We start from the raw sequence: 15,344 nt of genomic DNA on the forward strand, positions 1-15,344 counted from the left end.
GCACCCAGAGCTTGGAAAAAATTAAGGTTCAAAAACGACTTTATAGAAAGAATTCATATTACAATGGCCATTACTACCTAATTATTCATTAAAAATTACTCATATGTAGAAACGAGACAATATTAGACGATATCAGAGGAAATTTTTATACTCGGGTTTTTTATTCACTGGAATTAAAGCCTTAGAGAAAGACGTAGAGATAGACTTTTCCATTTGATAAACTCTATACATCCAAATTCATTTTATTAAAATAGCGTCCTACGGGATTTTTATATAGATTATTCCAGAGCGAGTTGCTTCAATAACCAGTTGTAGCATTTTAACTGGCGCTTCTGTACAATTAAACTAAGATATTTTAAAAACAGTGCCTTAAATCAAAATTTTGCAAGAGTAACTTTTTTATCCAAATTAAATAGAGAATCTAACAGTTGACTTCTTATAAAAAAATATTCTATAACCTCGCAGATTTGAGGCAAAAAAGGACCAAGTCCCTCCGTATATTACGCAACTGGCAATTTTTTTAAAAATTGGCTTCATAAGTAATTGAAAATTTACTACAATAACCTGCATGCAAAATTTAATTAAAATTGAGCTGGTAGTCTAAAAATTATGATAAATAAACAAATAATTATTCTTAAGTTTAACACCCTGTATCTTTGTTATTAAAAATTTCTGAGAAAAAAATTCTAATGAAAGTCTATTTCTTTTTAAATTCTCTTAATCACGTATTAAAATTAATGACGTTTAAACTGGACCACCCTGTATACTACTGATAATATGTCTACTATACAGTGCGAGTCTATAACTTGGACTAAATTTATTAAATCAAAGGTGGTCTTTTTTCGATAATGTGCTCGGACACGTCGATTAGTATTTTAAATTTTCATTATTTTATGTAAGAAAAAAATATACAGGGTATCTTAAATGTGAGATTTGAGGCCATAGGTTATTTTTGTAATAATTTTTTAATGACTATTATTAAAGGGTTTAACAAGTTGTAACAATATATGCGTACCAAATTTCACGCTTTGTCTTTTAAAAGATATCTAACAGACAGTATCTAATTCGAAAAATGAATTCAATTCATTAGTATATCTTTAATAAATGCATGCATTGACTTTGACAAATAAGTTATAGAAACAAGTAACGAGAGTAGTATCGAATTCGGTTCATATTTGTGCGACGAAACTATTTCACAGTTTGTTGTTCGTCATTTGTAAAATGCCGTACTTAACACACAAGATTGAAATTCTAATGATGATTTGCTACGGAGATTTATTCAGACAGAAATATCCTGATGTACCACCCATATCGCAAAGTACCGTAGTAAGATCGAAAAAGAGTTCCAAGAAAATGGGCATTTAAGGCAAAAAAAAAAAGTAATGTACTCTCTCTCGAAAAAAATTCCCATGTTCCCACTAGGCAGATAACTAGGGAACTCGAAATTAGCCAAACTTCAGTAGGAAAAGTTCTTAGAGCTGGAAAATTTCAACCCTATTAACTAACAATCCTCCAGGAACTCATCCAAGATAATCCAAATAGAAGACTCCAGTTTTGCAAACAAAGGATTGATCTACTAGACACAAATGTTCTACAAATAGAAAACGTACTATTGAATCACTGTTTGTGTTGAATGGTGAGGTAAATCATCAAAATTGTCGTTATTGGGCAGACAAAAACCCTTACTGGATGTGCGAAGACCACATTCAACATTCAGAGAAAGTCAATGTTTTGGCAGGGCTTATTGGTGGTCGAGTTATTGGATCGATTTTGTTCATCATTTTGCAAGAACCGTCATGAGTACCTGGATGATTTATTTCCAGGCAGACAGATTGGCCGAAAAGTACTCTTTGATTGGCCACCCAGGTCTCCGGATTTAACACCTTTAGATCTTTTCTTAAGAAATTACTTGAGAAGCAAAGTTTTTAAGACCAAATCAGCAGTGTAGGCTAATTTCCGGCGAAGTAATTATAAATTTTCACAACGAGTTTCAGTTCCATTTAGAGTATTATCAGTTACCTAAGACTGGATTTTTAAATATATAATCAGTCTAGTTCTTCAAATTACCGATGTAAATTATCTATATTATGTATGACCATATTATCATATTATATATAATCCTGCTTTAATAAACTAAAAAATGAAAGCTAATGAAAAGAGCCCGGCGTTTACTTTAAAAGTCTACCAAGTATTCTTATGACGTGATATTCTTCAGAGTGGCTCCGAAATATAATTAATGGATGAAACGAACAGGATTAATGGATGTAACCAGTGATATTCGATCGATATTATTCGAAGAGATCATTGAAATCACCGCATCCAAAAACTGCTATATGCTATATGTATTTCTTAATTTTCGCGCTTTTTTCAAACTTTAAATTAAATAAGGTATGCGGGCAGTCGCGCTCTTCTAGGTGACACCTGAGAGAGGAAGTTTCGTATTCTTCTTTAGAATTGTGTGGGCATGTAGTGTGAAGAAACTAACTAACCTAGTGTTCTTATGCTGTGATCATATAATTGGGATCGAACTTTACAGGTCTCAGGTAAATTCGTTTAATCCATAAATTATATTCCGGGAAATTATATTCTCTGAAGAATATCACATGTTGCTTAGTTGTGGCAACCAGGGCAAGTGAACAACGAAACTGAACGTCACAACGACTTTTTAAGTTGGCCGAATTGCAACGATGGTAGATGCAGCCTATCACACGATGTTCTGAATATGATTGCTTCAAATCCATTTCAGCCGATGTCCCTATGTACCAACGAAGGTCTTGGGTACGAAAATCAATATATTAACTTATAATAACAAGTAAATCATAAGTTATAAAGAGAACTATAGCATTTTTCCTACTTACCCTCTACTAATTGAACGTAGATATGGACGAGATCTGTGGCGCATTGTATTTCTCCTGTAAGGTGCATGCGCAAGGTGAAGCATTGTCTTTCTCTCTTAAACTTAATGCCTATAAATTTCTGTTGAATGTTAAAGCAGCGGTATTCTGTGACTTCTCTAAAGCCTTTGACTGTGACAACCATGGAGTATGAAATCATGGAAATGGTTTAGGGGAATTGCTCTAGAATGGTTGAAATCTTTTTTGTCAGACTGAACTTTGAGTCATGGAGTTCCTCAGGGTTCAGTTCTCGGTCCCATTTTATTTCTATTGCATATAAATAACCTGGCGTCTCTCCAAATAAGAGGATTCTTCACTATTTTTGCAAATGACATCACCATCTTATGGGCAGACAATAATAAAAAGCACATTAACAAAAACAATTTCTGAAGATTTACTAATGGTTAAACAGTGGTATGATGCTAATTAATCTGTTGTCTTTAAATATAGATAAGACTAAATCGTTAAGTTTTAATTTTGTATGTTCAAATCAGTTAATTATTCACAACAAAGAATTGGAAGTGAATAATTTCAACAGATTTCTTGGAATTGTTATTGATGATAATCTGCAGTGAAGCAAAAACTGGCTAGAGGACGTTATGCTTTGATAGTGATTTCAAATGAAGTGGGATTGGAATCTGCAAAATCGGTCTACTTTTTTTTGATTGAAAATCACCTACGGCACGGAATAGCATTTTTGGGTTGCTGCAGTCAAGCGCTTTTTAACTCTGTGTTTGTTTTGCAAAAAAGAGCCATTGTGTATATGAGCCATTGCAGATATATGTGTCATAAATCTCTACAGGACTCATGTAGACCCCTATTTAAAGATTTAAAGATACTTACCTTATGTTGCCTGTTTATTGTGGAGTCTGCTTGCTTAATAATATATAAAAAATATAAATCATATCTTGTAAATTATGGTTCTTCAAAACATTACAATAACAGACAAAATGATAATATTCCAATGCCCATCCCGAAGAGTGAACTAACATGGAATTCCCTTATATACTTGAGCATAAAAATTTTTAACTATCTTCCAAATTGCATCAAAACCTCTAAAAGTCCTCCTTGCTTTAAGAAGTCCTTAACGGAACTGCTTAAAAGCAAGTATTTTTACAGCCTAACAGAGTTTTTTAAAGATAATTGGGAAAGGCCCATAGGACATAATTCGTTTTTAATTCAGATTTAAAGCTTTGATTTTTTGTCATGTTATATTTTATATTATTTTTGTGATACTACTCTCAGAAAATTTTAACTCATTTCGTCTTGAATTAATTAAATTTTGTGTTATTGTTATTTTTGTTAGTAAACAGTATGCTGAACCCAGTTTTTTTTTTTTTAATTATATGTTAGTAATGTGTCGATTTATGTTGTTTTATGTTGTTGTTTAAAGTAGCTTTATCAACAAATACCATGTATTTATGATAATAAATCATGTTTTGAATTTGAATACATGGGTATTTTCGCACCCAAGAAAGAGATTTGTCGGCCCGGTATATTCCTGTATACAACAATGACTATTGGGCATTCTCTATGCTTACATGTATACCGGGTGACCCAATAATACTGTTTCTCGACCATATCTTTGGAACCGTTCGTCGTATGACTTAGGGTTAAAGAAAATTATGAGATAAATTGGTCATGAAGATTCCCTGGAAAATATTTTTAAGTTCTAAAAATGACCATCAGAGGGCGAACTGCCATCCTAAATTTCGCACAATAACTAATAGTGAAAAAAAAATAGTTAATAAATAAATATTTAAAATATAGTTAATTTAGTTGAATCCTTCTCGGAGGCTAGTTTTGACAAGATGTCTGAAAATGCTAAAAAAAATCAAAAAAATTAAATGGAATGGTATGACTCTTTTTTATGAAAAAGTAGCCAAATAACATCCAAAGAAGCCAGTGAAAACCGTTTTTTAAAATCTCGTTCCTAGCTTCAAATATTGGGAAAATAAAATGAATGGATCTTTGAAGGGCAAGGATCGCGCGGTAAATTTATTAAAACTATTAAAAATTTATCTACAAAATGAATAAGATGTTAAAGAGGCAATTGTGAGTCTAAAAAATATTAATTATTAAAAAATTTATATCATCAGAACATTCATGTTGCTCCAAAGGAAATAAACGCATCCTGAACTTATTAAGTCACTTTAATATTAATCTCTGAGTTCTTACCTTTAGTTTAAAAAGTAAGTCTAAAAACCCAAATAGGTATACTATACGCAAATTCAATCAAAATTCAGCAAGTTTAGAATTAAAATTATAGTATTAGTAAAATATTTTTTTTTACCCGTAAGTCATACGATGAATGGTGTCTGAGATATAGCCGAGGAACAGTCTTAGTGGGTCACCCGGTATAAAGTAGTTCTATTAAAACATTACATCTAGTAATATTAAGATAATTAGTATTACCTTACCTCACATACAGATGTCTTTTTAGGGCCTGGAGAGGTTATTACTAATAAGACCAATGTACACTCTAGAAAAAATAGGAAAAAGCTTACAAAAGTTGGCATTAGAGAAGATGAGAGACGAAAATCCTTCTATTTCAATTTTGGGATTTCAGTTACTTGTTACTTATATGTATGTTGGTAAGTTAGAAAATTAAATGTGTAAATTAACATTTAACCTATTAACTTTAAATAAAATTTTAGACTGTTGGGAACACCTAGAGAAACCCGAGGTAGACAGCGAACAGACCAGCCCAGACCATTTAGTGCAAACGATCGAAAAGATATCAGCCATTTTCGATCGAATAAAAAAAAGCTACATAAACGAAGCTGAAGTTCTTTGTTCCGTGCTACCTTTAATTTTAAAGGATTTTTTCAGCCCGTCCGATATCCTCACTAAAGTCATTGGAGAATTTTTATCCTCGCAACAGCCTCACCCAAAATTGATGAGTGGTGTAGTTTTTCAGGTAATTTTTTTTTTAAATAGAAGATTTCATTTAAAAAAGATTGAAGGAAATAACCGTTCTTGTTATAACGGTGCAATTTTACGTTAACTAATAAGTATCACTCTATTATACCGGGTGACAAGGAAAAAGGGACACTTGATAACATTTTTACTTTTTGAGTTAAACCAATGAAAATTGGAATATTCATAGAATGGTTATAAGAACATCTTTTGATATGTTCGGTTTTTTCCGTCACTTCCGATTTAACCGGAAATAACACTTTTAAGTGTTTCGATAGAAAATAATATTCTGATAACAATGATACTGCATTTGCTACTTTTTGTTTTACAATCGAAAAAAAAAAGTCTTTAAGTTGTAAAATAGGGCGAATGAATGCGTTAATTTTTTTAATTTTTAATCAAGTAATTACGAAAAAATAGTTTTCATTGTATTTTATTACTTAAATCTCTTGCAAGCCTATTTAAAATGTCCAAACCAGTATCTTTGCTATTTACTTTATTTTGTTAAATAGCACGTTATTATTTAAGTACACTAAAATCATATCAACTTTTTCTTATTGGTTAACATTTCAAATAATAGTAAATACTCAAATTCGTTTAAAAAACTTCAGCAAATTTATTTGAATCTCAAATAATAATTGCGCTTAGCAAGATGTCAAACACAGGATCCTTGAAAGTTAAAGAAGTCAAGTTAAATACGTTTACGACGTGACTTAGTTTTTTTTTTTTGGACTTATTTATCAACCAATCAAGATTTGACAAATAATCTTATCAAATTATTGCGAAAAAAAAATGCATTTTAACATTGGATGTTCCCAAGAATGTGCTACTTAAAAAATAAAGTAATAATTTTCCGTGGTAACTTGATTAAATATTAAAATTTTAACGCATGTCTTAGGGTTTTCGAGAGTTTAGATTTTCAATAAAAACAAAAATATTTTCTGCGTTTGTTTCCTAATATCACTAAAGTAGAATAAAAACAAAGGTAAGGACACAAAGTCACGGTCTCATCCAATCTATATAATTTCTTAAAAAAGCTTAAAAGCTACACGTGTTTCGCTCCTGTCAGAGCATCATCAGGCCTAGACCTACACAGATCACATTACAACATTGAGTTGTAATGTTTACAACACATTACAACATTGAGTTGTAATGTGTTGTAAACATTACAAATTATATAATAAACATTATAAATTATATAGATTGGATGAGACCGTGACTTTGTGTCCTTACCTTTGTTTTTGTTTTCGTTTGGTCTCTTAGAGAAAAATGGATGATACGTTTCTAACTAAAGTAGAATATTACACATAAATGAAATTTAAAAACATCTTTAATTTATGGCCGTTTGAACGAGTTTTATGTGTTTGCGTATCCAGTTGGCTCTAAAACGTTCAAAAAACCTGGACATTTACAAATAAAATTTTAATCGTAAATGCAAATGAAACAAAATGAACTATTTATATGTTTTTGCGGTGTTCAAAGCGAGAACCATTATTTATAATACATTTTCGAGCTCTCCGTCTTACTTCGGCAGGTGTAACTAATAACATATCTTGCTGCTTTACTTGAAAAGCTTCTCGAAGTTTTTCTTATTAAATGGTCTGTTGATACGATTTCTTCAGAGTAAACTAACTCTCTAGCCCGCCCCCAGGCGTAGAAATCCAATGATGTCAAGTCTGAGGTGGTAGCAGGCCACGCAATTAGTCTACCTCTGCCTATCCAGCTATTTGGAAAAGTATCATTGTCTTATGTCTCAACAGAGACGTAAAGATATACGTAAAGATTTTCTATCTTATACAGTACGTAAAGATATACGTACTGTATAAGATAGAAAAAAACTATGCTTTTACTAGATATTTATATATTGGGTGGTGCGGCGCCGAGCGGAACATAGGAAAACCCATGTAAATTTTAAGGGGGTCAATTATTGGCTTCCCTGTACATTTTATAGAAAAAATATAAGATAACTTTTTGAATAGACCAATCTGGCAAACCCTTGTGCAAAGTTTCAAAAAATTTTAAAACGCGAATCTTGAATTATTCAATTAAATGTAATTGCAAAATTAGCAAATTTTCGGTTCAGGTAAAACCAAACGGGCACCAGTAAAATGAATATTGTCACTGACGTGAGGAAAAGTGTCAATAAATCAGTTACAGTCGATATTTGAAAACAAGTATGAATTATTCAATCGACGAAAAAATAGCCATAATTAAGTGGCATTATGCGGGAAACAGTTTTAGAGCAGTATCTGAAATGTTTTCAGTTTATTTCCCCACCAAGCCCATACCGTCCGTTTTAATTATTAAATGTATTATCAATAAGCTCGAGTCCAAAGCTACCGTAATAAATAATTGTAAATGTTCAACTCAGGATATCGAAAATCCAAAAAACATCAGGAGCTGCAGGAAGGAGATGAAGAGCGAAGAATGGCATTTTGTTTTGAAATGATGGAAAGAGCAAATAATGATAGGAATTTTTTAAGAAATATTTGTTGTACCGATGAATGTACATTTACCCTTAACAATGAACCAAATGTTCAGAACTACCGGTATTGGAGCCAAGAAAATGAACATCGCTTTGTTCATACTCGGACAAATATCCCCAAAAAATTAATTCATGGGAAATTAAAAAATTAAGAAATTAAATAAATAAGAAAGAAAGTATTCATGGGAATTATCGGACACATCTAATTATCATTGGACACAATTATCATTAGACCCTTTTTTATGTACTATAACCTAACAGCTAAAACCTATTTGGACTTATTTCAAAATCGAATTGGACCCGTCTTGGAAGAAGTTGTTCAGGAAGCCTTACGGTTTATTTTCTTCAGATACATAAAGAATAAGAAAATAAAATGAATTCAAAATGTTAGCGAAAGCATAGCTGGATTATAGAACTTTAGGAGGCAATTTCTAAGTTATTCTGGTGCTAAGGTTAATAAAATAAACAGTTATCATTTCAGTATTAATTCTATTTTTGATATCAATAATTTTCAACCCTTATGATGAAACTCAAATTATTAATTATAATATTAATTTTTTTTAATTGTTTTGATTTTACTAATGTCAGAAGTCATATCCTAGCCAATAAGATCACATCTCATTTTCCTATATCCCTACTAAAACCATTTCTGGCGCGAAAATCTTTGACCTCTAGGAGTCTTGAAGAACAAGCCTTTGAAGAAGGTTGTTTCTTGGTATTTTTGCCGATTTTACTCCAATGAACACTTGAAAACTCACCTTTTGGGTATTTTAGTTTGTGGATACTAAATGCCATACTGCAATAGTACAGGATTATAAGTGGTGTAGTTAAATCCCAACTTTTTTAAGGTTCTTTGTTCAAGTGTCCAGTTTTGTATTCCCGAGAAAAGGCATATTCCATTGGTAAGTCCTAATATTTTCATTTGGCATCTTGGTTTATGATAATCTACATATTACACATGTAATTTTATATAAGTAGACTCAAGCATACCCTTAAGTTTAACCATCAATGCTTATATCTACTTACTCTATTGGCGATTCCTCAATCTGGGTATTCTTCCACTTTCAGGCTTTTTCTTTTCTCCCCGGTATGGTATTTATCCACTAATATGAGAGGTAAAAATCTCCACTCATCTACTCCAGTAACGTCCACAACATCTACATTGACATTCACTGTTAAATCGATCCACCCGGGTCCTCCATCTCAATCATGCAGCCCTTTTGGAGCCAGGTTTGATCAATGTTTGTGATGTATAGTGAACCATGCAGTCAGTAAAACCACCTAACCAGTAAACGAAAGTCCTATCAACATTTATTAGCTTTACTGTATTATATTATACTAAGGTAAGTCTCCCTCCTTTCATTGGTTCCCTTGTACCCATTTTCTAACCCTTACTTCCCATACCTTTACTCTTCCTTTTTCCTTCCTGTTATTACCCATTCGTCCATTCAAAAGATAAAGTTTTAAAGTATAAATTATAAAGTATTATTAAAGTATGAAATTGTTATTAATGATAACTAATTATTATTTCTTTATACATTTAACAGAAGATCAAATGATCTGGTATCAAATGGATGGTTGCCCGGCCCATAATGCCCGTATGGTTAGAAAGTGCTTGGAAAATGCTTCTAACGGCAATATTATTGGTCCACGGTACCGGACACTTTGGCCAGCCAGGTCACCTGATCTTTTACCGAATGACTTCTTTTTGTGGGGTCATTTAAAAATTGTCATTTATAAAAGTGTAAAATTTGAGAATCTAAACCAGTTACAAAACGCTATTTCGTTGGAATGTAATAAAATTTCCCAATATCAAGATAGTAACGTTAGAAATGAATTTTATGATCGGTTAGGATATTGTTTAGCTGTTAATGGGGGGTTGTTTGAACATTTGATTAATTGATGTTTTAATGTAATTCTCTATTATTTTTAAAAAAGTTATTGTATTTTATTTTATTTTTCCACACTTAGTAAAATATTAAGAGTTCTGTTCTCTCTTTTTTCGGATCTATTTTCGATCTTCTGAGTTAAACATATACAATTATTTATTGCAATGTCTTTGAACTCGAATTTACTAACAATAGGTTTAATGGTTGAAATGGACCAGATAGGCTTGATGGGAAAATAAATTGAAACTATTTCAAATACTGCTATTGGTTTAATTAAATTCTAAATATGATAAAATTATTTTTTTAATAATCGATAATAATAATTGTTATTGGTTTAACTTCATCGTTATATTAAATAAAAGTTTAGATAAAAAAGTAACGTTAACGTGTCTTACTTTGAATGTATGATTGTGAGATTGATAAAACGAAAAAAAACATTTCTTGTATTCGGCTGTACGTCAGATTTGACAAAGCCTTATAACAAATTGTTGGCTGGTGTCTGGTTTTACCTGAACCGAAAATTTGCAATTACATTTAATTGAATAATTCAAGATTCGCTTATCAACATTTTTTGAAACTTTGCACGAGGGTTTGCCAGATTGGTCTCTTCAAAAAGTTATCTTACATTTTTTCTGTAAAATTTACAGCCAATAATTGACCCCCTTAAAATTTACATGGGATTTCCTATGATCCGCTCGGCGATGCACCACCCGGTATATAAGTCAGTGGCGTATTTAAAACATTTTTTTAGTCAAATTTTTGCAGTTTTTTTTCTGAATACATTGATGTATCACATCCTAATCTTTAAGAAATTTTAGCTGCAAAAATCAGAAAAATCCATATTTATGTTTTTTTTTTTAATATACTGTTTTTCTGTTGCTTTGTGAGATCAAAACTGGAGTTTGGCTGCATTATATGGAACCGGCTCTATCAGAATCATGTTGGTCTACTTAAATCTGTTCAGCATAGATTTGCTAAGTTTTTGGTCTTCAGACAATATGGCATAGATCCAGTTAGAGGGTTTGATCATCGGCAACTATTGGAACGCTTCAATCTACATCCATTACGTCTCAGAAGAATAATCTTCTCTGTAAAATTCCTGTATGGGTTACTGAATGGATTAGTTGATAGTTCTGTACTTCTTTCTGGCAAAGTTTACTGAATAAAATACAAGTTGCTTCACTCGGCTCCACGCGACGAATTACCTATTCACCGCCCCTCACTTCATTTGCCGGGCGACCGACGCTCCTACAATCGAATCTGTTGGGTTTCACAGTGAGTAGAGTTTAAATCGCTTTGACGTGCGAGCGTTTTATTACTAGTTGTACCGGGTGGACTCAGTGGACTGGCAAATTATTATAATCTATTATATTAAAATGTCGACTTATTGTTCGGTAGACAGTTGTTTTACAAAGCGTGGAAGTGGTTTAATGTTTTTTAGATGCCCGAAAAATGAAAATATATATTTATATATATAATAAAATAACAAATAAGAAATAAGGGTAACCAATTACATGCCAGGTTATAGTACCTCTCTGTCTTGAGAGGGTGTGTTGTGACCAAAATAACGTGCGCAGTTTCGTTTTCACATAAAATAAAATATGAAAGTTGGATTTTGGTCAACTTCTTATTTTATTCTTATATTATTTTGCTATATAAATGCGTTATGGAACCTTTGTACATTTAACTATTATTTTATTTTTATTTTATTTCTTATTTTACTTTATTTGTCTGTATAAATCCAGCTTAAGAGACTACATTGTTTACTTTTTAAAATGGCAAAATATATTTTCCTCTCAATCTTTTGTCCTTCTTTTACAATATTGCACTTTTGCCAGAGCTATTTATCCGCTTTTTATGTATTAAAAAATGTAATACCTTTTAAAGGTTATTTGAGTCGGAAACATAACTGAGCTTATAATGAAAAAAAACTAATCGAAAATTAATAAAATTCATAGAAAAATCGACTTAATTTAAAAGCAAAAATATTAATAAAAGCAGCAGTCAAAACAAAAATATCTTGGAGCATTAAAAAATTTCGTCATTTCGGCAACGTTGCGCTACAGTATTACGCACGTTTTACTATTTTTCAAGTTCTGTCAAAAATTATGAATGAATGAATCCCAAGCGATGTTGCCAAGAAATTAAAACAAATAAACGCTTTAAATTATTGAGTCTAAGGGCGTATTTTGTGTTTAGAGTGTGTTTTATCAGTTTTTTGTTGTTTTCGTACTTTTTTGGAGAAAATTAATGCCAAAATAAACGATCATGGTGCACGATTCTTGTGTAGTAAAGAGAGTAGAGCATTAAAATCCAAATTTAACGTTTCATCGGTAAGTTTATTTGTTTACGTTTAAACAGCAAAAGACTTTTGTATTTTTACCACCAGCGTCGTCACATGAAAAATATTAAGGTTAATTAATTATGTAATGAAATTTTTCGCCTCTATTTAAAATTACACAAGAGCGACGAAAACAATACGTATAGATATAAAAAATTATTTGTAGAGTACATAATCCTAACCCGATTTGTAAGGGAGGGAAAATGAAAATTACAAATTTGTCGATTATTATAATATTATTTGCACTAGTGCATAAGCTCTACCCCACTGGCAACAAACCAAACTAAAATTAATTGAAAATATGCGTTGTTGCCAAGGGGTACTAACAACACTTTCTCCATCCTTTTCTCTCTCACTACTAATTTTAAAACAATAAAATTCCACATTTTTGGGCTGGTTATGAATGAAACATTACGTTTATTACTTATAATGTCTTTGGTAATGCTATTATTAGTCTGACAAAATAACAAAAACGTCAAAAAGTGTAGTAATCAATCATTTAAAATTCAAACATGTCATTACTTAGTAGTTATGCCTATCTTTAGTTGTTACGTTTAGTAACAGTAATATATGCATTTTTTCACACAAACTTTTGACTTTGATTTAAAAATAAATCCTAATGAAATCCGTCGTACCAAAACAACCTTTAATAAGATACCTAATTATTAACAAAAAAATGTAACCATTTAGTTCTTGAATTACGTAAACTTTGATAATGTAAAATTTATTTAGTTTGGTGGCTATAAAAACAAATAATTTATAGTATTATCAATTTACATATTTTTCCCAAGTAGGTACATTAAATAATAATTTTATGCCCGATAATAAAGTTATTATAAAATCGTGCTCCGTCTTCCCCTACAGTTCGAATTAGACGAAACTCGTAAAATAATAGCTATTTTTTACCACAATTCCCCTTTACATTTTTTGCTAGTTCCCCGTCGGCGAGGAGCTCGGCGGCCTGCCCTTGAGATCGAAATATAAAAGGTTTTTCGCCGAGTGAAGCAACTTGTATTTTATTCAGTAAACTTTGTTTCTGGTGTACGTTTCATGGTGCCTAGGCTTAATGCTAGACATCTCCTAACATTCTTTCTACCAACGAAATTACATAGCAATATTTTACCAGCCTTTGTCTGAAAATAAGACAAAAAGTCCATATACAGTAATCTTTTGAAATTTTCAACATTTACTATTGGTTTGTGTTTAAAAACTGATATTGCAACCATTTTTGCCAAAATGTAAAGAGGGTCGTGTAAAATAAGTGGTCGGTAAAGTTTAAATTGTTAAAACTTTTTTTCTAGCAACTCCGTGATAATTTTGGTATTAGAATTGAAAAGAACAAACATTTTTACATAAAAAAGGTGCTCTTGTCTAATTTCGATAGGAGCTTCCGTTTTCGAAAAAATCAATTATTAATAAATCATGAATTGGTATTTCAAAAAGTAACTACAAATAACATCTTGTAAAATAATAGTTGGATGTGTTTGTTGACAATTAGTTTATTTGTTAAATTTTGTTTAACATTTTGTTGACATTTCACATTTTTTAAATTTGCTTTGGCAAAGTAAATTAGTTCTTTTTTGTGATTCATTTTTCAAAAATTATGGATAGATTTACAAGTCAAGAGTTAGCTGACATGCATTTTGTTTATGGTTTGTGTAATGTCAGTTCTTTAGCGGCTGTCCGTGAGTATCGCCGAAGATTTCCCCTAAGACATGTTCCAGATCGTTAAGTTTTTATAAACACTCACCGAAATTTATGCAATAACGGAAGTTTTCAAAGAGCTCGTGGACAAGGCAGACCACAAGAAGATTATAATTTAGAAAATGTTTTAAATGTTTTTGAAGAAAATCCGGGGGCAAGTATAAGAAATGTGTGAAGAGCCACACATATCCCTCGCTCTATAGTAAGTAATTAAAAAAATTACTTATTGTTACGATAGTAATTTAATTTTTATTAGATTGGAAGAATGCTAAGATCCCAAGGGTTACATCCGTTTCATTACCAGCGGGTCCAAGATTTAGAGCCAGACGATTTTCCGTTGAGGATCCAATTTTGTCAATGGGTAATTAATAATCCGAACTTAATTCCTTCCATTTTATGGACGGACGAAGCCACTTTCAGATCAAAATCCAAGAGCCATAAGGCGTAGTAATTTTCAAAGAAGGTTTTCGGTAACTTTGTGGGCGGGATTAATCAGGGACCAACTTATTGGCCCGATAGAATTACCCAATCGGCTAACTTCGGAGAATTATTTTCATATGCTGGAAAATAATCTTGTGGAGCTTCTGGAAGAAGTTCCTCTTATCTTACGCCAAAACATGATTTTTCAACAAGACAGGGAGCGCCTGCTCATTTTGGTCGCAATGTGCGTGAGTGGATGAATAACCATTTTCCTGAACGTTGGATTGGTCGAGGTGGTCCTATAAATTAATTGGCCTCCTCGATCTCCAGATCTAACTTCGTTAGATTATAATTTATGGGGACATTTAAATGAGTTGGTATATGCCGTGGAGATAAATACCCGTGAACAACTGATGCGAAGGATTAATTGGCTGTTAATGAAATAAAGAGAAATCCATTTTTTGTTTTAAGGGCTACTCGCGCAATAACGCGTAGGGCAAGATTGTGTCTTCAGCAAAATGGAAACCACTTTGAACATTTGTTGTAATTTGTGCTTTTTTGTTTGGTGTTTTTATGTTTTTTTTTACGTAATAAATTCATTGTTCCTTTTTTTTACCTATTCAATTACATTAAAAAAAAAAACAATTGGACTCGAAAAACAATTTTTGATCTTAAATAAAGTATTTGTGATA

General features: G+C 31.7%; 1 protein-coding gene across 1 annotated transcript in view; it reads left to right on the top strand.

The window, feature by feature from the left end:
• The window catches only part of LOC126746626 (huntingtin-like), a 157,491-nt gene that overhangs the window by 140,392 nt on the left and 1,755 nt on the right, over nt 1-15,344 (top strand). Inside the window, exons 31-32 of the mRNA XM_050454956.1 lie at nt 5,338-5,488; nt 5,552-5,814. Coding sequence (XP_050310913.1) covers nt 5,338-5,488; nt 5,552-5,814 — 414 coding nt within the window. The remainder of the gene's footprint in view (nt 1-5,337; nt 5,489-5,551; nt 5,815-15,344) is intronic.

The sequence above is a fragment of the Anthonomus grandis genome, chromosome 17 (assembly GCF_022605725.1).
Source record: "Anthonomus grandis grandis chromosome 17, icAntGran1.3, whole genome shotgun sequence".
Lineage (NCBI taxonomy): Eukaryota > Metazoa > Arthropoda > Insecta > Coleoptera > Curculionidae > Anthonomus > Anthonomus grandis.